Here is a 26,655-nt window from a genome sequence, read left to right as displayed (position 1 = left end):
TTTGCTTGGATGTCCTATAAGTCTGATTGTACGATAGTTCTGACATTCTTGCAGGTTGCCCTTCTTTTGGAGAGTGATGACCAGTGACAGTCCAAGGAGAAGGCCATTCTCCTGTCCCGACGTGCTGTACTCACGCATTCATTACTTTGACAATGGCGGCACGTCATTTCAAAATCTGAATTGAAGCCCATTCTAAATAAATTCTCTAAACATTTATAAAACTAAATCTATGTATCATTCAGTGCCAGATTATGCCTATCGTAGTTACATACACTTAAATCAGTGAGAATTTCATTAGGTTTTGGCATGATTTTCGTCAGCCAAAATGGTTCGATGTTTTATAAACAAAGCCTACACTGATACAAGTGATAGCTCGCCACTAACCACACTGTTTTAGTGCTGGGATGAAAACAGATCAGACATTTAGAGGATACAAATCAGATCTTTACGGTTGACACATAACAACATTAACTTCATGTGACTGCTGTACTGATTGTCTGCTGTCTGATTTGAAACCTGTGTTACTGATGCTTCATAAATTGCAAATTATCTCGGTCAAATCCCAGCGGAGGTGGGTTTTTCGGCCAGCGGCCGGCTCCTTCCCAGAGTTGAGTGTGCTATGGGCTTAACTGGATGCGTCTTTGGGTGTGTTATTCTAATTTCCTGACCAACACTGCAAGTTATCTCTCGGGCCTGGTTGACGCCGGGATATCATTATGACAGGAAGCGAAGAGTACAGTCTTGTCACGTAGTCCCAAACCTCCATGGACCTCCATAGTAGCATCGGCGTCCTCCTCCTCCTCCTTTCTTCATCATCAACATAAAGAAAAGTCCTAAATACTGCGGCCTTTCATGCCCTGCTCTCATGGTGACTTCAGTTTCGATCCTCCTGCACTTCCGCGTTTGGAATGAGTCTTGTCAAGGTCTTCAGTGCCGGCGGATTCATGGGGGACTGTCGTTTGAGGGATGTGGTGGCGGTCTCCACTCTGGGGGAGACGCTAACTCAGTTTGGCTCCGCAACCAAGCCATTATTGTCGTGAGTATGGGGCTTAGTAGGTAGTGTCCTACGTACGTTAAATCAGAACACCACCGAAGTGACTCAGCAGCAGTGCAGGGCCTCCTCTGGTGTGTGGCCTCCTGGCGACCTAATATCGATGGTTCCCTGTGGACTGTCGATGCTGGGACTGTGACAGACGAACCCGGGTGTGGCCGTGTATGGGGGACTCGGATTGAGTGGCGTCTGAGTAATGCCACTGAAACGGGTGCAGATGATGGGACAGCAACCAACCCCCCCCACCCCCCCGCTCCCCGCCCCCCGAAAATAGAAACACACACACACACACACACACACACACACACACACAAGTTTACAAATCAAACCCTCATAACCACCTTTTAATTTTATATTCATTGGAAAGGGCGTGCTGAGCTATTTCCTCTGCGACCAATCCAATGTGAATCGATTCAGAGATTGCTTGGAAATCTGTTCTGAACAACCAGCAACAAACAGTGTGGTGAATGATGACTTTATTAGTGTCGATTCAGAGTAACCAATCAGATGATGTCATTGCAGCACACACAGTCATCATACACGGCGTGACAAGTATTGACACTTGTCGCTCTCCTACATACACATCCTGTGTACGTCACCCATGGCCTGCCATCTCAAAGTCTACTGTGCTGTGTTCTTCTCTCTTCTCCTTTCTTTTGTAAATAAAACAACGGAAAACCACTCGTGACTGACCTCTATATGTATCTGGCCTGTACAAGGATCCTATCAATCTGTTAAAATTCTTCCACCCCTTTAATCTTTTTATCCTTTAATCATTTAAATCCCTCCATCACAAAATAACCCTCACCCTTTACCACTCGGACTCTTTGTTACACACACACACGTGTATATATATATATATATATATATATATATATATATATATATATATATATATGTTAAAAGGGGGGCGGGGGGGCGGGGGGGGGAGAGATAAGTGTAGGGGGTAGAGGAATAGAGGGGAGGTAGGTTCTCAACTAAGAGGAAACAGAGAGGGGATGATGACTGCGCACATGGAGTGGTTTTATAGTCTTTTCTGTAACCGTAGAATAAACAGAACCAAAACAGCACATAGCATCACAAACTCAAACAGATCTAAGCAACACAAATTCCTTGCTAAGCATTAATCCTTTCAACCCTTTAAGGTCTTCTGCCTGTGCAACCCTCCCAGCATGGCCTGTTTTGGCCTGGCTGCATCAACGGGAAGGGGTGTTTCACTCCAGGCACAAATTTATAACAACCGCTCAACCAAAAGCTACCAAACTTCACATAATGACTGAAATATAATTTTGACACAAGTTGCTGAAGTCTCAAGATGAGGATGCAATGGTTTACTTGTAACTTTAAAAACAGAAATAGTAAAATGTCAGCCTCTGTCGATGTTGAAGTTTGTGGGCTATCTTCTTGATTGAAATGTCCGCCACTTTGTCTAGATTGGTTTCTAATTTCATCTCCTTCACTTTCCCAATAATTACCAGATGAATTTTGAAACAGTCATTATCTGGGTCGAATTCACTGCAAGAGTCCGTCATAATTTCATTGAACACTTTCTGCACAGTGAGCCTTTGCCGTTTTACCATATCACATGTGTCTTGCGTATATTTTGGCCCCTTTTTGTCATGTTGAATGTGATGTACAGTTCTATCGGGCACATTGCAATTGATTTCTTCTGCAATTTTTCCCTTGGGATTTCTCTCATCTCCTGGAGTAAATGGATGGAAAACTTTTCGAAGCTTGGCAAAGATGTAGCCATTCTCCAATGTTTTAGATGCTCATCGCCAGATGTAGTATTGTGTGAATACATCCAAAGAACATCTTCGAACACAACTTGTGTGTTCAAAAACATTTGATAAATAAACACAGAGAAACTATGCTGTGCACATTCTGCTCATCTGAATCACTCCATTGTTGCTATTAATGTCCCTGTTGCCAAAGGCAATATCCAGAACGAGTGTTGATAAAATGCCTTTCTGCACAAATCCATACTAACAAACGGAGACATTACAATTGCATCAAAAGTGCACACCAATCTCAATGTCCATATTGAAGCCCACAAAAACAAATCAACATTGAAAACCAGTTGGTTACATTACAATGCCCGAACAATCCAAAATCCAAGTACAACACACCAAAATCAGTCGCACTCTCCCGATCTCCTTCCACACAACACCGCAGCAACACACATTGAAAACAGAAACAAGCACTCACCCACACTGTCGCAAACGTCAGGAGATAAATTGAAGGAATGTAAACAGTGAGGAGACAGAAAGAAACCAGAGACAAACAAACAAACAGATAGATCAATAGATGGACTGTCATTCCTGTTCTATTGTGATAGTGTTACATGAAACCTAGGTTCATCAATAATTAACACAGACGCTGTAGTGAAGGTCTGAAACGCCACCTCCATGGGGCAGGAAATTATGTTTATCTCATAGACGCGGCCTTGTTTTCATCGAACAACAGTGCGAAGATTGGTGGGGGGAGGCAGGTGGGGATGAAGGGGGTGATGCCCACCTCCCCCCAAATGCGACAATGAGAGAGAGGAGGTGGGGTGATCGACATTTGTCCAGTCCCATGCCACGCGACAGGCCAGCCCCGAGAGCCGTTCTTTGCATCAGTGATGGGCCAGGAGCAGAGGCCGCCACATGCATCAGGCTTCAAACAGACCACACTATGCCGCTCTGTCCGTGCACTTTGCCGCTGAGCTGGGTGAGTTACATGTTTTATTCAGATCGTTGGCATTTCACTTCATTGTTTTTGTCGTCACCAAATACGCCATCATTACCATACTGAACATGGTGACGACAATGGAGACAATGAATGAGACTGCATGACGAAATACCAGTGCACATAACGAACGATGAGAACTGTATGACAAAATGTCAGCCACACAACGAATAATGAGTGCATGACGAAATGTCAGTACACACAAAGAATGACGGCTGCATGATAAAATACCAATGCACTCAACGAATGATGAAGACTGCATGACAAAATACCAGTGTACACAATGCATGATGATAACTGCTGTCAGCACACACAACGCATTATGATAACCACTGTCAGTACACACAACGAATGATAACCGCTGTCAGTACACACAACGAATGATAACTGCTGTCAGTACACACAACGAATGATAACTGCTGTCAGTACACACAACAAATGATAACTGCTGTCAGTACACACAACGTATGATAACTGCTGTCAGTACACACAACGTATGATAACTGCTGTCAGTACACACAACGTATGATGATAACCGCTGTCAGTACACACAACGTATGATGATAACCGCTGTCAGTACACACAACGTATGATGATAACCGCTGTCAGTACGGACAAAACTGAAGCAATGATCATAGGAACTAAACAAAACCTGTCTTCCATCACAATTGACACAATCAAACTTGGCAGTACATCCAGCCCTCTTTCCACGTCAGTCAGGAACCTCGGTGTTGTCCTTGACAATACACTGTCCATGCAAAAATTTATCAGTCAGACATGTCAATCCTGCTACTGTCAACTGCGGCGCATCAGTTCCATCCGGAAATATCTGTCCACTGACGCAACATCTAGATGATAACTGCTGTCAGTACACACAACGTATGATGATAACTGCTGTCAGTACACACAACGTATGATGACTGCTGTCAGTACACACAACGTATGATGATAACTGCTGTCAGTACACACAACGTATGATAACTGCTGTCAGTACACACAACGTATGATAACTGCTGTCAGTACACACAACGTATGATGATAACTGCTGTCATTACACACAACGTATGATGACTGCTGTCAGTACACACAACGTATGATGATAACCACTGTCAGTACACACAACGTACGATGATAACTGCTGTCCGTACACACAACGTATGATGATAACTGCTGTCAGTACACACAACGTATGATGACTGCTGTCAGTACACACAACGTACGATGATAACTGCTGTCAGTACACACAACGTATGATGATAACTGCTGTCAGTACACACAACGTACGATGATAACTGCTGTCAGTACACACAACGTATGATAACTGCTGTCAGTACACACAACGTATGATAACTGCTGTCAGTACACACAACGTATGATAACTGCTGTCAGTACACACAACGTATGATGATAACTGCTGTCAGTACACACAACGTACGATGATAACTGCTGTCAGTACACACAACGTATGATGATAACTGCTGTCAGTACACACAACGTACGATGATAACTGCTGTCAGTACACACAACGTATGATAACTGCTGTCAGTACACACAACGTACGATGATAACTGCTGTCAGTACACACAACGTACGATGATAACTGCTGTCAGTACACACAACGTACGATGATAACTGCTGTCAGTACACACAACGTATGATGATAACTGCTGTCAGTACACACAACGTACGATGATAACTGCTGTCAGTACACACAACGTACGATGATAACTGCTGTCAGTACACACAACGTACGATGATAACTGCTGTCAGTACACACAACGTATGATGATAACCGCTGTCAGTACACACAACGTATGATAACTGCTGTCAGTACACACAACGTATGACAACCGCTGTCAGTATACACAACGCATGACAACTGCTGTCAGTATACACAACACATGATAACCGCTGTCAATATACACAACGCATGACAACTGCTGTCAGTACACACAACGAACAATGACTGCATGACGACATGTCAGTGCACACAACGAACAGCTGTCCAAGTGAACAACACAACAAGGCACACACCTTTTGCTTGACACAGCATCTGCCATGTCTTTTCGACTGCGTCATAAAAAAAGCAAACGGAAATATGTTATTTGGTCTAGTGGTCAACGATGTTTGTCAAACTGCTTCTGTCGACGATGTTTGTTTAACTGTCACTAAAATATCGACGTGTTTTTTTCATCGTCTAATATCACTTACAGTGAAAAGACGTTAAACTAAAGAACGAACGAACGTGTTTTTTTTTCATGGTCAATACATCAACATTTCTGGATGACAGTGTTGATAGCAGCCTTACAAAGGAAAGTGTCAGTGACATACTTCGTAAAGCACCCCCACCCCCACCCCCCCAACCCTCTCTCTCTTTTGTCCGCTGTTGACTACAACTTTCATGTCTTAAAAAAATGGTTGTTGTTTTTTTAAATTCAAATTCAAATTATCTTAGAATATACCCTACTTACCATGGAGGTCTCCGTGACAGAATCAAAACTGAGGAGAAACAGCTGGATGGTCACATTGGTGGGAAAATCTGCAACAAAACACAATGCTAGCCACGATGCTGGACCAATAAACGGTTTATATAATCATTGAGCTTTCTTTCTTTTTTGCTCCTTCTTCTGCGCCTTCTTCTTTTCTGCTTCTTATTTATCCATGACCTTTTTCTTGGTATCATTCATACATTTTTGGTCACTCAAGTTCGGATAAACGTAGATAGTTGTTTCATCACTAAGATTCGATGTCGTCATTATTTGGCGTTGGTACCCAAAACAAGTACCAACAGCAGAACTAACATTCGTGTTGCTGCTGCTGATGTTCTTTGTAGTGGCGATGACGTTCATAATGCTATTAGGGAAATAATACATGCTTGTCAGTCAATCATTCTCTGACACACACAATGTACAGAAATTTGCCTCTATGTCTGTCATAAGGAACAAGAGGCAAAGCCTTCATGGTCCATATGTGATTCCTGTTGGACAACAACAACAAAACCGAAAACACCGGGGGTGGTGAAGGTAGGTTATTAGTACGTACGAAACGATCCATATATTTTTGCCCACTATCAGAAACGAGTGTTTGTCGAACCGAAAGTTGTGTGCTGGAAACGAAACTGTTCTGTCTTGAGCACGCTACATCGATCAATTGTTTAACAATTATGATATAGGTCTATGAAAAAAAGTTCAAATTTCTCTTGTCTACAACACATTTCGGCTTTTATGAATCGTGACAAAATCATCAATTGCATTTTTAGAGCGCAACGCACGCGATAATTACTCCGGACAAGTCCATTTCTTTCAGTAAAGCTGTGATCGGTGAATCGGATGCGTTCTCCTACTCCGAACACTACAGACTGAAGGTCCGATCACCATCGGTCTCTCCGATGAAGGGTGACATTCCAAAAGATAGCTACTTGTCGGAATCCGTGGAAACGCGTGCTCGTTTTCAAAAAGTACCAATATTTCTCTCCAAATAATGACACAAGTTGGCCTTGCTCCTGTAACCCGGAAAAGTTTTCAAACGCGCATGCATAGAATGGGTTAAGTTTATAGACATTAAATAGTAAGTGCTGAAGACTATGCACAAACCATTCTCTGGGTAAATCTAATTAGCCACCGCCTTCGAATCCTTTTAATGTTATCGCGAACTATCGATGCAATGAGTGTACTGATTATGAATATGCATAAAAGGAAGACATTGTTACCATCTTTTCCCGACAAACGGCCATTTGGAGAGTTGTTTTGTACCAATGATTTTGCCAGCGATATTCACATTTCGAGCTTAACGTCCTCTGTTTTTTATGCTAAGATTTCTAAACCAAAGAGCAATGTTAAAAGTGAAATGCTTTCAATTGACTATTCACGAATACTCTAATCTTCATCAACAGGGTATAAACATTGACGGGCCTTCATCACAATCATGTATGTGTTCTTCAGTACAAAGCTTGTTGTCCATTACTGTACTTATGGAGTCTCCCGTCGGTCCGACGAATGAGTGCGCAGGCAGACTTATCTGTCGGTGTGTGTCCTCATATGGGAGACGAGGTCGATTCTGGATGCGCAGCACTTCCCACAAGTGTTGCAAGGGAAAACGTCTCCAGAAGTTGGGCCCTGCTTCCTTCGCTCACGCTTCTCCTTAATGACCAGCGTTCTCTTGTTTTCAAACGTCTTTATGCTACTATAGCACAGCATCCTCCAGTAAGAGCGGTCAAGGGCATCAGTTTCCCGGGAAGCGATTTCTATGTTACAGGCTTTGAGGTTTGTCTTCGAGGTGTCCTTGAAGCGCTTGCAGGGTCTTCCAAGTTTGCGGTGGCCTTCCTGCAGCTGGCCATACAAAAGGATCTTCGGGATCCTGCTGTCTGTCATGCGGACAACTACGTGTCATGTCCAGCGTTGCTGGCACTGGATCAGCAGGCTTTCGATGCTGGGCAGGCCGTTCCTCTCTAGGACCTGGAGGTTGGAGATCCTGTCTTGCCACTTTATGCCGAGGATCTTTCGTAGGCATCTCTGGTGAAACTGCTCAAGTTGTTGAATGTGACGGCGATACGTCTTCCATGTTTCACAGCAGTACAACAAGGTGGTCAGCACAACAGCTCTGTAGGTTTTGATTTTGGTACTGAGCCTGATGCCTTTGTTGTTCCACAGCCTGTTGTTGAGTCTGTCAAAAGCGAAGCTGGCCTTGGCGATGCGCAGCGTCACTTCTGCATCAAGGGCTCCGTTGCTGCATAGGGTGCTGCCCAGGTAGCAAAACTTGTCAACTGACTTGATCTCTGTGTCATCTATCTTGATTGCAGGTGGGGGGGGAGGCACTGGCGTTCTGTGAGCTAGCTGGTTGGTACATGGACTCGGTCTTGCTGAGGCTGATGGTGAGTCCAAAGCGCCTGCAGGAGGTTGAGAACCTGTCCATAATGAACTGCATGTCCTCATGGGTGTGTGCAGCAAGCGCGCAGTCATCAGTTTCAGTTTCAGTAGCTCAAGGAGGCGTCACTGCGTTCGGACAAATCCATATACGCTACACCACATCTGCCAAGCAGATGCCTGACCAGCGGCGTAACCCAACACGCTTAATCAGGCCTTGAGGAAAAAAAAGTGAAGAAATGATAGATAAGCTTACACAGAGAAATAAATAAATAATAACTATAATGTAAAAAAAGAAGAAAAAAAAAGATGATAAATAAGCAAATAGATGTAAAACATGAAGACACACATTCACACATACACCCACACATGCATAACAGTTATGCACCGAACATGCAGTTTCAGAGATATGAAAGCACAGTCAAATACATATAAACGTACATGAGCTCCAACACACACACACACACACCACACACATTACCCTGCACCTCCTCTACCCCCCTCCTCCACACACTCATTTCTAGTCTACGTATCACAGCTTCCACGGCACACACACACACACACACACACACACACACACACACACACAGATGAACACTTACTTGTACAAGCACACACGCATATGCCCATATCTCCACATACATATATACAAAGATATATATATATATATATACGTTCCAATATCCTGTTGCTCCCACAGTGTAGGCATGCATACGCTCACATACCTCATCCTCTACCCCACCTCCCTCCGCACCCCCACCTCCCCCTCACACACACACACACACACACACACGCACGTGCACAGAACTCTACTGACACTTGTGTACACTTACACTCTCGCGCATGCACAAAAGCACTCAAAAATACAGACCCACACATGCACACAAACACACACATACACACACGCGCAGATGCTGCCACTGATTGGCCACAAGAGGGATGGGAAAAGATCTCTGATGCCAAGAACGTGGCGTCTAGTGTGTTGCTCAGTCTATTGTATTTGGAAAAGCCCACAGAAACTCTGCTCCGTTTTGAAGAAATTTGCGCAATGTTGGTTTGGAAATGATGCCGGTATTTGTTTGATTTGCAAAGCATCGTGCTCTACCTTTCATGTTAGACTTACGGCCACTCCCTCTCTCTGCTTTTATTTCTTTGAGGCGATCGATGGTGTGATGGCCTTGTACCTGTTCTTTTTGATATTCTTTGACTTTTCTGAGGATTTCCGATTTTCCTAGATGTAGGCCGCTCGTTGGTGTTGCGTTACCAGGAAGTCTGTCAGCTCGCTCATTTCCCTTAACACCTGCATGTCCCGGGCAGTATGACCATGTGAGGTTTTTAATCTGAAAGTTGCGCATTGCCTTATGCCACTCTGGGCTTCCCGTTCCGTTTTCAATTTTCTGTATGAGGTTCATTGAGTCGGTTAGAATCATGGCAAGTTGGTTTCCGGGCGTATGGATGGACGATAGCCACTGGAGGGCATGTGTCACAGCTTCAACTTCCATCGTTAGTCTGGAGGTTGTGACTTTGTAGGCAGCATTCTCTTCCCTAACTGTTTTTCCATTTTGTTTCGCAGTGAATCCCCAACTGGATTGGTCTTTGGTGACTGAGCCATCTGTGTATATGATGATGTCCTCTTCTTTACTGTTTTCTTCTATGAGTAGTTTCACTTCCGCATCAGTTTTGCCCTCTGGCCATTCCCAACAATGTCTTCCTAGAGTGGGTGAAATGGCTGTGTTGAATAGATGGTTGAGGTTTTCTGGGTTTTTCTCCCATTCTTTTGTTTCTTTCAGGTCTTGTAGTCGGCATACTAGCTGGATTGTGTCTTCTGCTTGCCCCATCCATGATCTTCCTCGTCCTAGGCGGCTGCCTTTTGGTTCTTTGACTGCGTCATGCAGTGGGTTTTGAGGGTTTTCTAATGCTTTGAAGTAGGTCTTGACCTGTTCTAACTTGTTTCTGGCCTGCACTGAAGGAAGGTCAAGCAGGTATCGCATGGTTTCTGTGGGCGTGTCTTTTGTTGTTCCAAGGATCAGCCTCATAGCTTCATTTTGAACTCTTTCTAATTTTAGGAGGTTGCTTTGAGACGGCGTTGTTAGCCCAAGTCCGTAGTCGATCACACTGAGGACGAGTGATTGGTATAGCAGGAAGAGGTGGCGTTGTTCAATACCTTTGGTTGCCATTGCTTTTAAGACTGAAAGGCCCTTTTTGCATTTGAGAACAGTATTTTCCGTATGTTTTCTGAAGGTCAGCATCCTGTCGAAGTGTATTCCTAGGTAGCGTAGGCATTCAGTTTTCTCGATCTGAATCCCATCGAGTGACACAGAAGGTGGTGATTTGCTCGCGGTTCTGTTGTTGAGGGTGCACAGCAACGTTTGGGCTTTCGCTGGATTGATGGAAGATCCTGTGTCTTTGCACCATTGAGCAATATTGTTTAGTTGTTTCTGGACGGCTTTAGTTCTTTCCTGAGCATCTTTCAAAGTTTTGAAGACCAGGCCATCATCCGCAAGAGTAAGCACCCGAGCTATTCCATTGTTGTTTAAGTCTGCAAGGCCCTTCGTGTAGACATTGTAGAGGACAGGAGAAAGCAGAGACCCTTGTGGCAGTCCCATGGATAGTTTAGAAAGTGCAGACATCCAATCTCCGAGGCGTAGGACGACGGTTCTTTCCTGAAGCGCTGCTGCTATCCATCTTGTCAGTGTCAAACTTACTCCATACCTTAGTAGCAGCTCCATGAGGTGCGCAAACTGGACCTTATTGTAGGCATCTTCAAGATCGATTGCTACTGCTTGCTAGTGTTTCTTCTTTTCTTTGAAATCCTTCATACACCTCATATGCAAAAGCAGCTGCATTTTCCCATGTGGACTTGCCTGTTCTGTAACCACCTTGATTTGAAGGGAGAATGTGCCTGTGTTCAAGATCCCTTGCAAGTTTCCTGGCTATCATGCGTTCCATGAGCTTTCCGGCAATGTTTTGCATGGTTAGGATCCAGTAGCCGCTTACCTGATGATGGTCCTTTCCTGGTTTTGGTATGGGTTTTAAGAAGCTGTGTGTCCAGTCCTCCGGCACATGTCCATTGTGGAAACTGTTTTGATATAGATTGAAAAGGTTGCTTCTGTCTTCTTCCGATAGTTCCTTGATGTCCGAGTAGCGAACTTTGTCTGGGCCAGGAGCTGATTCTTTCTTGCATTTAGCTATTGCTTCGTTTAGATCATCTATTGTCAAGTCATCATCAGGTCCAGTCTGCATAAGGGTTTGGTTTAACTCCTCAACATATTTCTTTTTCTCATCTAAGTTTCTTTGATCGCTCTGTTGTATGAAACGTTTGAGCAGGGCGGATCCTTTTTCTTCGTTTGTCTTAAGCTTGGTTCCGTCAGTGTCTACCATGTCTGGGGTTGTTGTTGTGCACGTTTTCCCTTCCATGCGACGATAAAATTGCCAGAACTCTGTCAATGTTGAGTCATAACTGAGTGCCTCGCAAAACTGTTTCCACTTGTCATTTTTGGCCTCTTGAGCAATGATTTCAAACTGTTTAGTTTTTTCTTTCATTTTTGTTTCAATATCTTTGTCTGGGGATAGTTTTGTTCTTTCTTTTTGCCAAAGTTTGACAGCCGCATGTTTTTCTATCCAGGCTCTCTGTGTGTCGGTATTCCACCATGGGGGCTGAATAGTTTGCATCCTGTTCGGTGCCGTTCTTGTTTCTTCTGCGTCTTAATTTTTCGATGATGGTTGTCTCTTTGGTTTCATAATGAAATGGATCACGCGGTTTCATACAGGGTTTATCTGACAGTTTCTGTAGACTGAACACTACCGGGAGGTGGTCACTGCCTTGGTGTGGAAGCGTCTCTGCATTCATTTCTGCTCTGAATTTTGGAGATGTTAGAGCGATGTCAATGACACTGTCACTGTCCCCTTGTCTTGTTCCAAGGTGAGTTGGGGATGTGGTTGTTAATGGGCTAAGAAGAATTTCCCCTATCATTCCTTCAAGTGCAAGTCCTTGTGGGTTGGTGTTCCGCTGGTCCCATAACTTCGATCTTGCATTGAGGTCTCCACAGATAATGACTGAGTCTCCAAGTTCGTTCTCTATTTCCTCTAAAAAGGCCCAATCCTCTTTTGTTGTGCAGGTTCCTGGGTGAACATAAGCATTGATAAGCACGATGCTTTTGTGAATTCCGTCAGGTTTTTCGAGACGCACCCCCACTAGTTCACATGAGTTGCTGCACCATTTCTCTAGATTTATGGTGGAAACTTTGTTTTTTAGGTTTTTGTTCAGTATGATTGCTACTCCTCTTCCTTCATTCCTTTGAAAGACTGTGAAATTCTCAAAATGTATTGGTCTGTCTGCACTTGTCCTGGTCTCTTGGAGACATAAAATGTCAAAATCATATGCCAATTTCTCAATTGTTGAAATTCTCATTCTCGCGCTGGAACAGTTCCAACTGCCGATTCTAAAGAATTTCTTTGACAGCCACTCTGCTTTTGTCATTCTGCTACCTAAGCACAATCTTTTCCCACCTCTTTTGCCACGCCTGTTTTGGGGTTTTGGGGATCTGAATTTATGTCTCGTGCTATGCAGCTGATCCCCGAGGTGCACGCGAGACAGGGTTTTGTTGGTATCCATAGAAGGGTGTTCTATGTGGTGAGGGAAAAAATTCGGTCGCTCTGACAGAGCCTCTTATCAGGGAAGGGCAATGGATGTCCATCTGTGTGGAGTCCGTCAGCCTGGTGTCGCCCTAAGGCCAGACTGCATACAGTTAGTGACTGTTTAACCCAACAGCCATTCATCCCATTGGTACTGTATGAAAGCCGTGGGATTGGGGATTTTGTCAGGTTGTCTCCTCTTAGCCAGTGGAAAGGTGCATGTGGGTGTTTTTGAGTAGCAGATTTTATTTTGCAGAAAAATACAGGTCCTTCTCTAATATTCATTCATTCACTAACAATTCAACTACTAACCAACAACGGGGTGACAAGTTTTGAGCCCTCTCAATAATTTACTAATAATTCAAACATTAAACAATAACGCGATAACAAATTATTAATCAACTTCACAGAAAAATCACTTATCTTTGCTTTGAAGCTTGAAGGCGGTCTTTTTCACACACTGGCCTGAGTGATTTTAACATCTGGCGGTTTCGGCCACATACACAATTTCAAATACTGCCCACACACGTCTCTCTCGTGATGGGTCCGCCAAGTGTTGCATAACTACAATGGTCAACCCGCGCGCGCAGTCATCAGCGAAGAGGAACTCTCTCAACAGTGCCTCAAGCACCCTGGACCTGGAATGGAGTTGGCGCAAGTTGAAAAGTTTGCCATCTGTGCGAAACTGAATGTAGATGCCCCGGTCACAGTCTTGGAAGGCGTCAATCAGCATGGCAGAGAAGAGAATGGAGAAGAGTGTGGGTGCCAGGGCGCAGCCCTGCTTCACTCCATTTACCACAGGGAACGGATCCGACATGTCAGTATTTTCCTGTACTCTCGCCTGCATGCCATTGTGGAATGACGCAATCAGCTGGATTAGGCTCTGTGGGCAGCCGAATTTTAGGAGAATCTTCCACAGACCACAGCGGTTCACCGTGTTGAAGGCCTTAGTCAGGTCTACAAAGACCATGTGGAGCTCCTTGTTCTGTTCATGGCACTTATCTTGCATCTGGCGTACGGCAAACACCATGTCACATGTTCCCCTGCCTGAGCGGAAGCCGCACTGTGCTTCAGAGATGACTGTGTTGGAGACATGGTCAACCAGTCTGTTCAGTATGATGTGGGCGAAGATCTTGCCGGCGATGCAGAGGAGAGAGATTCCACGGTGGTTATCGCAGGATCTTTTGTATCCCTTCCGTTTGTAAATGTGGACAATAGAAGTATCCTTGAAATCCTGGGGGACCTCCCCTCTCTCCCAGATAGACTGGAACAGGGCGGTCAGCTTGTCTGTCAGCATCTCGCCTCCATACTTGTAGATGTCGGCCTGGATTCCATCCGCTCCTGGTGCTTTTCCTGACGTTGTCAGCTTCAGGGCTAGCGAATCACTGACTGGTAGCTATGGGAGGGCTGCAACTGCCTCGTCAGATACGGCCGAGTCCCTGTTGAGGAGGGTGTTGAAGTGCTCTGCCCAGCGGGCAAGGATGTCTTTCTTGTCTGTCAGGAGGGTGGTCTGGTCCAAGGCTTGGACAGGGGTTGATCCTGTGACTCTCGGCAAATACACAGCTCAGAGACCATCATGGAAGGTCTTCATGTCGTGAGCATCAGCAGCGGACTGAAGCTCTTCGGACTTTCTCTCCCACCAGGTGTTCTTCATCTCACGCAGCCTCTTCTGTACGAGTTGCTTGGTTTGCAAGAACTGGTTCTCCTTCCTCTGGCAGTCTTTATCGGAAATGTGATCCTGATGCCGTATATGCAGTGTGTTTAGGAGCTTGGAGATTCCAGAGTCGTTCTCGTCAAACCAGTCTTTGTGGCTCCTCTGTAGCATCTCTGAAGGTGCTCCATAGGGAGGCGGTGGATGTTCAACTTCCTAGGGGTTTTCTGCCTGGCTGGTTGGAGCTGGTTGTGCAAGTCTGAGGTTCATCTTGCTGCGTACCAGGCGATGGTCCGACCAACAGACTGCTCTTCTCATGCAGCGTGTAATGGAAACATCACCTCTGTCCCTCTGCCAGACAATCAGATAGTCCAGCATGTGCCATTGCTTGGAGCTGGGGTGCATCCATGTGTTCTTGTACTTGTCCGCTTGTTGGAAGAGAGTGTTGGTAATGGTCAGTCCATGCTGTGTGCAAACCGAGAGCAAAAGCAGTCCGTTGGAGTTGCACTTGCCAGTGCCGTGCTGTCCTAGGACTTTTGGCCGCGAGGAGAAGTCCACGCCGACGCGGGCATTCAAATCCCCAAGGATGATCAGCCTGTCCTTTCTGTCTACCGCTGAAATGGTGCGGCTGAGTTCCTCGTAGAAAGCTTCTTTGATGTCATCAGGGTTGGTCATCGTCGGGGCATAGCAGCTGATAACTGTGGAAAAGCGATCCTTGGACAGCTTCAGACGCAGGGTCATCAGCCTATCGTTTATCCCACGTGGAAGGCTGTCAATCTGTCGTGCAGTAGAAGGTGTAGCCCCCCCCCCCCAACCCCCCACCTCCCCACCAGGTCTGCTATGTCTACCTGGTAGCGATCAAGCATTCTAGCAATGAGCGCTGTGCGTCTTTCTGGTCTCTGTCGAGTAGGGTGCGAACATTCCAGGCACCCGGAGTCAGGGCATGACTCCTGGTTCTTTTCTTCTGTTGTTTTCGACTGCTAGTGTTGGATGTCCAAGTAGGTGCGGTTTCCTACTAAGTACTAGGCGAGGCAGGCTTTGTTTAGGGATCCTTTTATCTCCCCTTCCCCATGTGGGGAGAGCAGCGCTGTCCCTAAAAAGGGCTGCTCTGACACTGTGGGAGGATACGGGCGCCGCATCTTCCCCAGTCTACGGCGGACGACTATCACCCCACAGCCGCCTGCGTGCAGAGTCGTGACTAGGAACTGCCAGCAGCATCCTCTGCCTGTCCTCGTTACCACTTCTCCATCGCCGCAGGGCTTGGGAAAACTGGATGTTGAAGGCTAGCTCGTCGTTCCGACATTAGCCTGGTTGCCTAAGGAGGAGGAGTTGTGCAGTCCCTTCCCCACTCTCTCGCCTACCGACGCTCACAGTCCCACAGGTGCAGATACTGCCACGTGTAGGACGGCCTCGGCAGGTGCAGGTTTTTTCTTCGGAGCTCCGTCTCCTAGGAGGACTTCCAGCCAAAGATAAGAGTTCCTCCTGCCCTTTGGTCATCCTCTTCCGCCTTCACAGCCGTTGGGAAAGGTTTCCTCCTCCGCCTTGTCCGTCGTTGGGAGACTTCACATGCGGCAGGTAGTACTGGGTTACATGGTACCAGTAGCAAGGGCTATGTCGCTGACCTGACTCACCATTTCTGTACATTACTGTACATAAACATTTAAAACACGACACAACTCCCACAAGATTATTGTTCAATGTCTCAAGAGAAAACATTTAATTATGGTCAGTGCAGATGGGAAATATTGAGAGACGGGACACAGCCTGTGGAAGCCCTGTGTTGAACACCATCCCGCCTGACAGGCAGCCATTAACAGTGACAAGCTGTCCCGGAAAAAAACACAAATCCAGAGAACGGCATTTGAAATTAAATTAATTTCTGTCAAACGCTGGAAAAGTACAAAGGGTCTAATCGTATCAAAAAGACTACAAGATCTATAAATCAACCCCTGGGGCAATTCTTTGAATCTTGAAAGTGCTGAGAGACTATAAAAAAAAAATTAAAAAAAAGGTGAGTGAAGCGTCATGGCTGTGTGTGCGTGTGTGTGTGTGTGTGTGTGTGTGTGTGTGTGTGTGAGAGAGAGAGAGAGAGAGAGAGATGGTGTAGTATGTATTTGTATTTCTTTTTATCACAACAGACTTCTCTGTGTGAAATTCGGGCTGCTGTCCCCAGGGAGAGCGCGTCGCTATACCACAGTGTCACCCTTTTTTTCCTGCGTGCAGTTTTTTTTGTTTTTCCTATCGAGTGGATTTTTTCTATAGAATATATATATATATATATATATATATATATATATATATATATATATATATATATATATGCATACAAAGACACACACACGTGTAATATCAAACATGAGCAAAGACGTTAAGCTTAAATGGAGGTGCTGCTACTACTGCTGCTGCCACTTCTACTTCTGCTACTACTACACGCTTGTGCAAACAATGCCAGTTCTGTAAGAGAGAGACAGACAGACAGACAGACAGACAGAGAGACAGTGAGAGAGACTGACAGACAGAGAAAAAGCGACTGGTAGACACACACACACAGACAATGATATTTGTATTTGTATTTCTTTTTATCACAACATATTTCTCTGTGTGAAATTCGGACTGCGCTCCCCAGTGAGAGCGCGTCGCTACACTACAACGCAACCCATTTTTTTGTATTTTTTTCTGCGTGCAGTTTTATTTGTTTTTCCTATCGAAGTGGATTTTTCTACAGAATTTTGCCAGGAACAACCCTTTTGTTGCCATGGGTTCTTCTACGTGCGCTAAGTGCATGCTGCACACGGGACCTCAGTTTATCGTCTCACCCGAATGACTAGCGTCCAGACCACCACTCAGGGTCTAGTGGAGGGGGAGAAAATATCGGCGGCTGAGCCGTGATTCGAACCAGCGCGCTCAGATTCTCTCGCTGCGTAGTCGGACGCGTTACCTCTAGGCCATCACATATCGATATAGACAGAGACAAAGACAGATTGTGTGTGTGTGACAGAGAATGGGAGTGTGACAGAGAGGAGGCAACGACAGATAGAGAGAGAGAGAGAGAGAGAGAGAGAGAGAGAGAGAGAGAGAGAGAGAGAGTGTGTGTGTGTGTGAGAGAGAGAGAGAGAGAGAGAGTGTGTGTGTGTGAAAGAGAGAGAGACAGCGAGAGAGAGAGAGAGAGTGTGTGTGTGTGTGTGTGTGTACGAAAGAGAGAGAGAGCGAGAGAGACAGAAAGCGAGAAAGAGAGAGAGTGAGTGTGTGTGTGTGTGTGTGTGTGTGTGTGTGTGGACAGTGTAGACTTTGAAGCTTCGGGTCTTCAGCATGTTGTGGGATAGGGGTGCGACGGAGGGCAATGCAGTTTTCTTTCAGAAAACGGTCAAAATTTGTTACCTGACAGTTTTGTTGTTTTATTTCACGCGATTTTTGTTCTGCTTTACATGATTCTTCTGTGAACTATTCAAAAAGCTCAGCTTGTGAAAGACATAAGTTTTGTATCACTCAATGTTTGTGGGTTGCGAAGTAGGTTAAAACATAGTGACTTTGTTATACACATTAGTCAGTTTGATGTTATTTTATTAACAAAACAAAAACAGACAAGCAAGATCACTCATTCCTTGAAAATGTTTTCGATGAACTTGGGTATACAATACATGTTTTCAGTCGAAAATGTTCATCGTAACAACGTTCAGGTGGTGTTGCTTTTGCATACAAAAAGAAATATTGTAATTATATAACCACTCTACCAAACAAAGACAGCAACTCAGCATGGTTCATGATAAAATCATCTTTAACGGGATATGATAAAGATGTGTGTGTTGGAGTGGTTTACACCCCTCCTGAAGGATCAGTGTATAGTAGTGTTGATATGTTTGATGATGTTGAAAGCATGCTCTTTGATATACAAAGTAAATATGATTGTTATATTCTGTTAGCAGGTGACTTTAATGCTTATACCAAAAATTTGAAAGATTTTATTGATCAACATCAGAGTGACAGTAAAGGTCCATTCCATGATTTGATCAATGTTTTAGATGAGCAGTTATATCCAGTTAAGTGTAGACATAATCAAGATAATCGTCGACCAAACAACTATGGGTACAGATTGATTGACATGTGTAAATCGTCTTCAGTGTATATTCTTAATGGAAGAGATGACGGAATCGGAATGTTCACTAGTAATGGCTGTGCTGTGGTTGACTACATGATTGGATCCCCCTTTTTGTTCACAAAATAACAGATTTTACTATTTCCCCATAGGATGCTTTATTATCTGATGTACACAGCCCGTTGATCTTGTCTCTGGCTACTGAGTGTCACATATTGAACCATAAAAATCATACTGATACGGCTATCATACCGTGTCATAAAAAAATGTGCCACATCAAATTTAACAGGTCAGAATGAAATAATACGAAAATGGGAACACGAAAAGGCTGCTTCTTTTTAAGAAAATTTGTCTAACGCTGAGCTTACACACTTAAATGACGCAATCAATACTAATGATATTGACGTCATAAATGATAAGCTCGCAAACATTCTGCTTCAGACGGCAAAAGATACTCTCGGGGCATATCAAATTCGTACTTCAAGGACAAAACACAGAGATAGTCGCAGTTGCTTTGATTCCACATGCAAACAAAGCAGAATATTTTAAAGCTAAACGCAGAGTATAAAAAAGAAAAGAAAAAGAAATTCTAGTAAAAAATAGAGACACGCTCAAAAGAGTCAGCAAAAGTTACAAGTCCGTTTTAAAGAAAGCAGAAAAGACGTGGAGAAAAAAATGGCACAGATAACTACAAAGTTTACGCAAAAGCAATTCAAGAGAACTATGGAATAGAATTAAAAAGAAAAAGAAAACATCATGTCCCATAAATTTAGAAGACATGTTTCACCATTTCATCAACCTTAACGTTAATGATAATGAACATATTGACAGTACCACGGCAATGCACATAATCAATTTAGAGGATAAGGATGATATTTTAAATGAATGTATTACTGAAGATGAAATTACTTCAGCCATCAAAAGACTGAAGAAAGGCAAAAGTGCCGGTGAAGACATGATTCTTATGAATATATCATTAACAGCATTCCTTTGCTGACAGAAACATACTGTAAATTATTTAACAAGATACTGGACGAAGGTGTTGTACCAGAAAAATGGGTATCCGGCTTGATATTGCCATTGTATAAAGGCAAAGGTGATACACTTGACTGTGATAATTATAGGAGAATAACTCTGCTCAGCTGTGTTGGAAAACTATTCACTATAGTGTTAAATGCTAGACTGACTGATTATATCAATGTAAACAATATACTTTCAGGGGCCCAAGCAGGATTTAGACAGTCCCATTCTACATTAGATCAAATGTTTGTTTTGAAATCACTAATTGATATTTTCTCCATGAAAAAGAAGAAACCTTACTGTGCTTTTGTTGATTTTAAAAAAGCCTTTGATTCAGTTTGGAGAAGTGGGTTATGGCAAAAACTTGTTCATGAAGGTGAGAATGGTAAAATTTTGCGTGTCATAATGAACATGTATGATAGAATTAAGTCATGTGTGTTTTTAAATGGTGAAAAATCTTATTTCTTTAGCATTTGTAAGGGTGTACGACAAGGAGAAAATCTCTCGCCTTTGCTTTTTTCTTTGTATCTCAATGATTTAGAGTTGTATTTGACTGAACATAAGAGTCCATCTGTTGATCTTTTATTGAATGTTAACATTTCAGAGTTAGATAATTACATGCGATTATTTGTACTGTTGTATGTAGATGACACAATTTTACTTTCAGAGACGAAAGAAGGATTACAACAGTCCCTCAATGTTTTTCACAAATATTGTTTAAAATGGAAACTAGTGGTCAATGTAAAGAAAACAAAAGTGATGATATTTAATACTACAAACACGCTAAAGCCTCTTTTAAATTTTGGTGATGCATGTTTGGATGTTGTGAATTCTTTTAAATATTTTGGCATCGAATTTAGTAGAAACGGAACTTTTTACAAAGCTAAAAAAATGATTTATGAACAAGGCCAAAAAGCTATGTTTTCGTTACTTCAGTCAGCCAGAAATCAAGATTTACCTTTACATATCATTCTGGACATGTACCAGTCTATGATTGTTCCTATTTTGTTGTATGGTGCAGAAATATGGGGTTATGAAAATGTAGATATACTTGAAAAATTAGAATTGAAATTTTTGAAACGCTTGTTCAGACTGAACAGAAATACTATGACCCAAATTGTTTATGGAGAAACTGGTATTTATCCAATTAGTGTGTTAGTGAAAATGAGATTACTTCGTATTTGGACCAGCTTAGTGATATCAAACACAGAAAAATATTCTGGGAAAATATATTTGATATTACTTGACTTATATCGAAATAGTATTTATTCTTCAAAATGGATGGGTTGTATCAGACAAATGTTAACAGAAGCAGGTTATGACTGTGTTTGGGATGCTCAATTCTTCTTGGAGAGGGAATCTTTCTGCAAGAATGTCAACATTGCTTTGAGAGATAGTCTTCAAAATCTATGGAGACATGCTCTAGAGGCGAGTAGTAAGTGTTTTGTCTTCAGATTTCGAAGTAGTAATCATAAGCTGGAAATAGAAACAGGGAGACACAAAGGCATACCACGAGAGTTACGGCTTTGTAAGGTTTGTAACATTTCTCTGATTGGTTATGAGTTTCATTTTATAATGGAATGTCCCAGTTATGATCAGTTACGAAATAGATATGTTTCTAAAAAATATGTCTCCAAAATCGGTTTTTAATTTTTGTAATATGCTCAAAGGAGGCAAAAAAGTCATTTTAGCTGTAAGTAAGATGATTAGATTTGCAAATGTTGCCTAGTTATACTTTTGGAGTTAAAAGACATTTGTGTTTCTCAACTTTTATGTGACATTGTTGTGTAATGGGCATGAAAAAAATATTTTGCAGTAATCCTCCATACTCCAATAGGAGTGAAAGGATAATTAAAACTTGAAACTTGTGTTTGAAAGAGAGAACGAGAGAGAGAGAAAACGAGCGAGCGAGCGAGATAGATAGATAGATAGATAGATAGATAGAGAGAGAGAGAGAGAGAGAGAGAGAGAGAGAGAGAGAGATTTCCATGATATAGACAGAAGCATTACTTACCATTTTCATAATTGGGTGGAATACGACTGTCGTACATAGAATCGTTCAAAAGACTTTTTATTATCTCTTCCCTGTAACAAAGAGGATTAAAACAATACGAAAAACGTAATAAACGTGAAAAACAACCTTTAATGAATGAATGCTGTATTGAGAATGTAACCCTCAATTTTCTTACACTGATTTTTCTAAATCCATACATTGGTATAAACCTAACAAAATGATCCATAAAGTAGAAAGTAGCATTAATATAATCTCTTAATATCTATATACTCTTTTAAAGTGGTACTATTTAGATGGTCTCATACTGGTTATAATCCTCATAAATTTTGAAGACAAATGGCGACATAAAATATAGCAAACTTAGGACAAAGAAGGCGCAGTAGAACCGATTCTTTATGCAATGATGACCTTACATTGTGAAATGAAATTCATCTCCAATCACCGACAGATTATAAGATATAATATTTCATCACGTAGTTGGAACCTTTTACTTCGACATCTGGTCATGTGAAACACGCCCACCTATTTGCATATAAATTCTAGATTATTATTTAAATTTCTTTCTGCTGATATAGATTGTATTCCTGCTGCTGTTATCGTTGCAGCTGCTGCTACTACTACTGCAGCTGCTACTGCTGCTACCGCTGCTGCTATTACTATAAACACCATTACCACTCAAGCGCCCAACGCAGTATCAAATAGTCTCAACGTGCAGACACGTAACACACACACACATACATGCAGCCTCAGTATGCAGACATGTAAACAGAAACCTGCAAGCATGCACGCATGCACACACACAAAAACACCCTTTCATCTCCATCACTCATGATGAACGATGACTACCTCATCCGTCCACAGACACACAGGCGGGTGGTGATACAACTGAAATGCAATCCATTCAGCAGTACAGATTCCGATCAGCCCTACCCACAAACATCGATTTTTGCCAGCAGCAGGCAAAGTGATGACACTGTCTAATGCAAGAGGAGGATTTCTAATGACCTTTTCTCAACAGAATGGCTAAAGTTACAAGTGTCACTGTATGAAGAATAACCACGTCTAGAGTTTCTGTCGAAAAACAAACAAAACCATCAACAAACAGCGGTAACAACAACAAAAACACCCCTGAAAATACCATATAGACAGACAGACACAGACACACACACACACGCACACACTTGACAACAGAAAATAAGAAAATACAACTAGGATATCAGTCATGATGACGGTGATACAGATAAATAATATCAATGGTGCTAACGCCAGCTTTCAGAATATCAGTACATAGATATACACCGAGACAGACCAAACGAAAGAGGAGAAAATACTGCGCTTTCATTCTCAAGCGAACTTGCACCTATCCGTCCATGCTATCCCTTCTTAATCCTCCATACAGAGAGACAGACGGACATGGAGAGAATTAACTGCCAGACAAAAAGTTACTTTGGTAAAATCCTTGCGTGTCGACAGGAAATTATGGGTGTGGGTGGCGCGGGTAAAGGTGTGGTTTGTAGACAGAATAGTGGGGTTTAGCAGTCAGTACAACAGATTGTGATGTATTTCTTGGCCTGTGACATGCCGGTGGTAAGGGCAAGAGACCCCCCAAGATGTGCTGTACCCAGGCTGCCGCTCACCCCTTGCTAACTGTCTGTGTACCACACTGTGACTGCTTGAGGCAATCTGTGGCCATGAAACGTATTGTCCAAACATGGGACCCGAGCTTTTGCCTCTGCCTCACGTGCGTAAACATAATGAATGAAGCATAGGCCTACATGTTATCATCCTGATTCTATTGACAGTTTGAGAGAGAGAGAGAGAGAAGTGGAGAGGGGTGAGGGGGGAGTCAGGGGGGGATGAGGGGGGTGGGGGTGGGGGCAGCGGGGGGCACTGACACAGGCTTGATTATGAAGGTAACGGCCTGTACACAAAAAACGGGAAGGAGTGGTGCCAATACTTCACTGACAGAAAAAGCGGTAGTAAAGAAAAAATATTTTCATCCGCGTGAACTTGTACGTGTTTTGAATAGCTGCCAGTGCTACTGTATAAGTGTAAACGTATAGGCTGTAACCTGTATTGCAGCAGTTCTTCGCAATTTTCTAACCCATGATAATCATACATATCAAGATTTATCCGGAAGGTACAAAATGGATTTGGGTGAAAGATGGCGTGGCAGGCTATTATCACTAACAGCAGGATATTATCACTAACAATTACCCGCACTGACATGTGTTTCTGATGCATATGATATTATTTACAGACAAAAATAAAAATGTATGTATCTTACAGATGCCAGGACAAAAATGAGTCGATTTACGTCAGCGTTCTGGTACCTTCAATTTATCAAACTTGTTAAAACTAAGGCGTAATGTTATCAAAGTAGTATGCGGCTGCCACAATAGATTTTAAGAAAACACTTATTTTCAGTGACCCGGTTTCTCCATAAATCACGAAAGCCATACATATACTTGAATTCTACCAAGACGGTTTTCTGTTGAACTGTATGAATTTCATGTCCAGGGACTTTCTTACGATGGGTGAAATTTGTTTCAGAAATTTTAATGGTGTCACATCGGCTCAGAGAGAGAGAGAGAGAGAGAGAGAGAGGTGGGTGGGCCTAAAGATGTTCAAATAATGTTGTGGGGACACATGGCTGTGGGAGGAGGTAAGCGAAAAGAAGAATATGAAGCCACCAGTAATGTCAGTACCTGCGGTTTGCCGTGGCCACAGTGCAGACCAAGATGCCCATCATCACCGCCCTCAGCATGACGTCCCCGCACCCCATACCCCCCTCCCTCCCTCAGGCCTGCACAAACAACACAGACAACTTGTACACCTCCTCCCTCCCTCCCCCTCAGGCCTGTACAAACAACACAGACAACTTGAACACCTCCTCCCTCCCTCCCTCAGGCCTGTACAAACAACAGAGACAACTTGTACACCTCCTCCCTCCCTCCCTCAGGCCTGTACAAACAACACAGACAACTTGAACACCTCCTCCCTCCCTCCCTCAGGCCTGTACAAACAACACAGGCAACTTGAACACCTCCTCCCTCCCTCCCTCAGGCCTGTACAAACAACAGAGACAACTTGTACACCTCCTCCCTCCCTCCCTCAGGCCAATCACAAACAACGCGGACAACTTTACAACGATCATGACCCCCTGACGACCACAGTGCCACTTTCTTGTACATACCACAGTGCCACTTCCCTGTACATACCACAGTGCCACTTCCCTGTACATACCACAGTGCCACTTTCCTGTACATACCTGTACATACCACAGTGACACTTTCCTGTACATACCTGTACATACCACAGTGCCACTTTCCTGTACATACCTGTACATACCACAGTGCCACTTTCCTGTACATACCTGTACATACCACAGTGCCACTTTCCTGTACATACCTGTACATACCACAGTGCCACTTTCCTGTACATACCACAGTGCCACTTTCCTGTACATACCTGTACATACCACAGTGCCACTTTCCTGTACATACCTGTACATACCACAGTGCCACTTTCCTGTACATACCACAGTGCCACTTTCCTGTACATACCTGTACATACCACAGTGACACTTTCCTGTACATACCTGTACATACCACAGTGCCACTTTCCTGTACATACCACAGTGCCACTTTCCTGTACATACCACAGTGACACTTTCCTGTACATACCACAGTGACACTTTCTTGTACATACCACAGTGCCACTTTCCTGTACATACCTGTACATACCACAGTGCCACTTTCCTGTACATACCACAGTGCCACTTCCCTGTACATACCACAGTGCCACTTCCCTGTACATACCACAGTGCCACTTTCCTGTACATACCTGTACATACCACAGTGACACTTTCCTGTACATACCTGTACATACCACAGTGCCACTTTCCTGTACATACCTGTACATACCACAGTGCCACTTTCCTGTACATACCTGTACATACCACAGTGCCACTTTCCTGTACATACCTGTACATACCACAGTGCCACTTTCCTGTACATACCACAGTGCCACTTTCCTGTACATACCTGTACATACCACAGTGCCACTTTCCTGTACATACCTGTACATACCACAGTGCCACTTTCCTGTACATACCACAGTGCCACTTTCCTGTACATACCTGTACATACCACAGTGCCACTTTCCTGTACATACCACAGTGCCACTTTCCTGTACATACCACAGTGACACTTTCTTGTACATACCACAGTGACACTTTCCTGTACATACCTGTACATACCACAGTGCCACTTTCCTGTACATACCACAGTGCCACTTTCCTGTACATACCACAGTGACACTTTCCTGTACATACCACAGTGCCACTTTCCTGTACATACCACAGTGACACTTTCCTGTACATACCACAGTGACACTTTCCTGTACATACCACAGTGACACTTTCCTGAACATACGACACTGACGACGTACTGTACACTACCACACTGACACTTTACTGTGCATACCACACTGACAACTTACTGTACATGCCACACTGACACTTTACTGTACATACCACACTGACAACTTACTATACATACCACACTGACACTTTACTAAACATACCACACTGACACT

At 43.4% G+C, this 26,655-nt stretch overlaps 1 protein-coding gene across 1 annotated transcript in view; it reads right to left on the bottom strand.

Moving 5' to 3' along the window:
* Positions 1–26,655, bottom strand: part of LOC143300529 (glycine receptor subunit alpha-2-like) — a 59,665-nt gene that overhangs the window by 28,952 nt on the left and 4,058 nt on the right. The window contains exons 3-5 of the mRNA XM_076614267.1: positions 24,765–24,862; positions 22,057–22,127; positions 6,253–6,320 (exon numbers count right to left, since the gene is read on the bottom strand). Coding sequence (XP_076470382.1) covers positions 6,253–6,320; positions 22,057–22,127; positions 24,765–24,841 — 216 coding nt within the window. The 5' untranslated portion in view covers positions 24,842–24,862. The remainder of the gene's footprint in view (positions 1–6,252; positions 6,321–22,056; positions 22,128–24,764; positions 24,863–26,655) is intronic.

Source organism: Babylonia areolata, chromosome 26 (assembly GCF_041734735.1).
Source record: "Babylonia areolata isolate BAREFJ2019XMU chromosome 26, ASM4173473v1, whole genome shotgun sequence".
In the NCBI taxonomy this organism is placed as follows: Eukaryota; Metazoa; Mollusca; class Gastropoda; order Neogastropoda; family Buccinidae; genus Babylonia; species Babylonia areolata.
The sequence above is the reverse complement of the archived record's forward strand: the minus strand, read 5'-3'. Positions and strand labels throughout refer to the sequence as shown.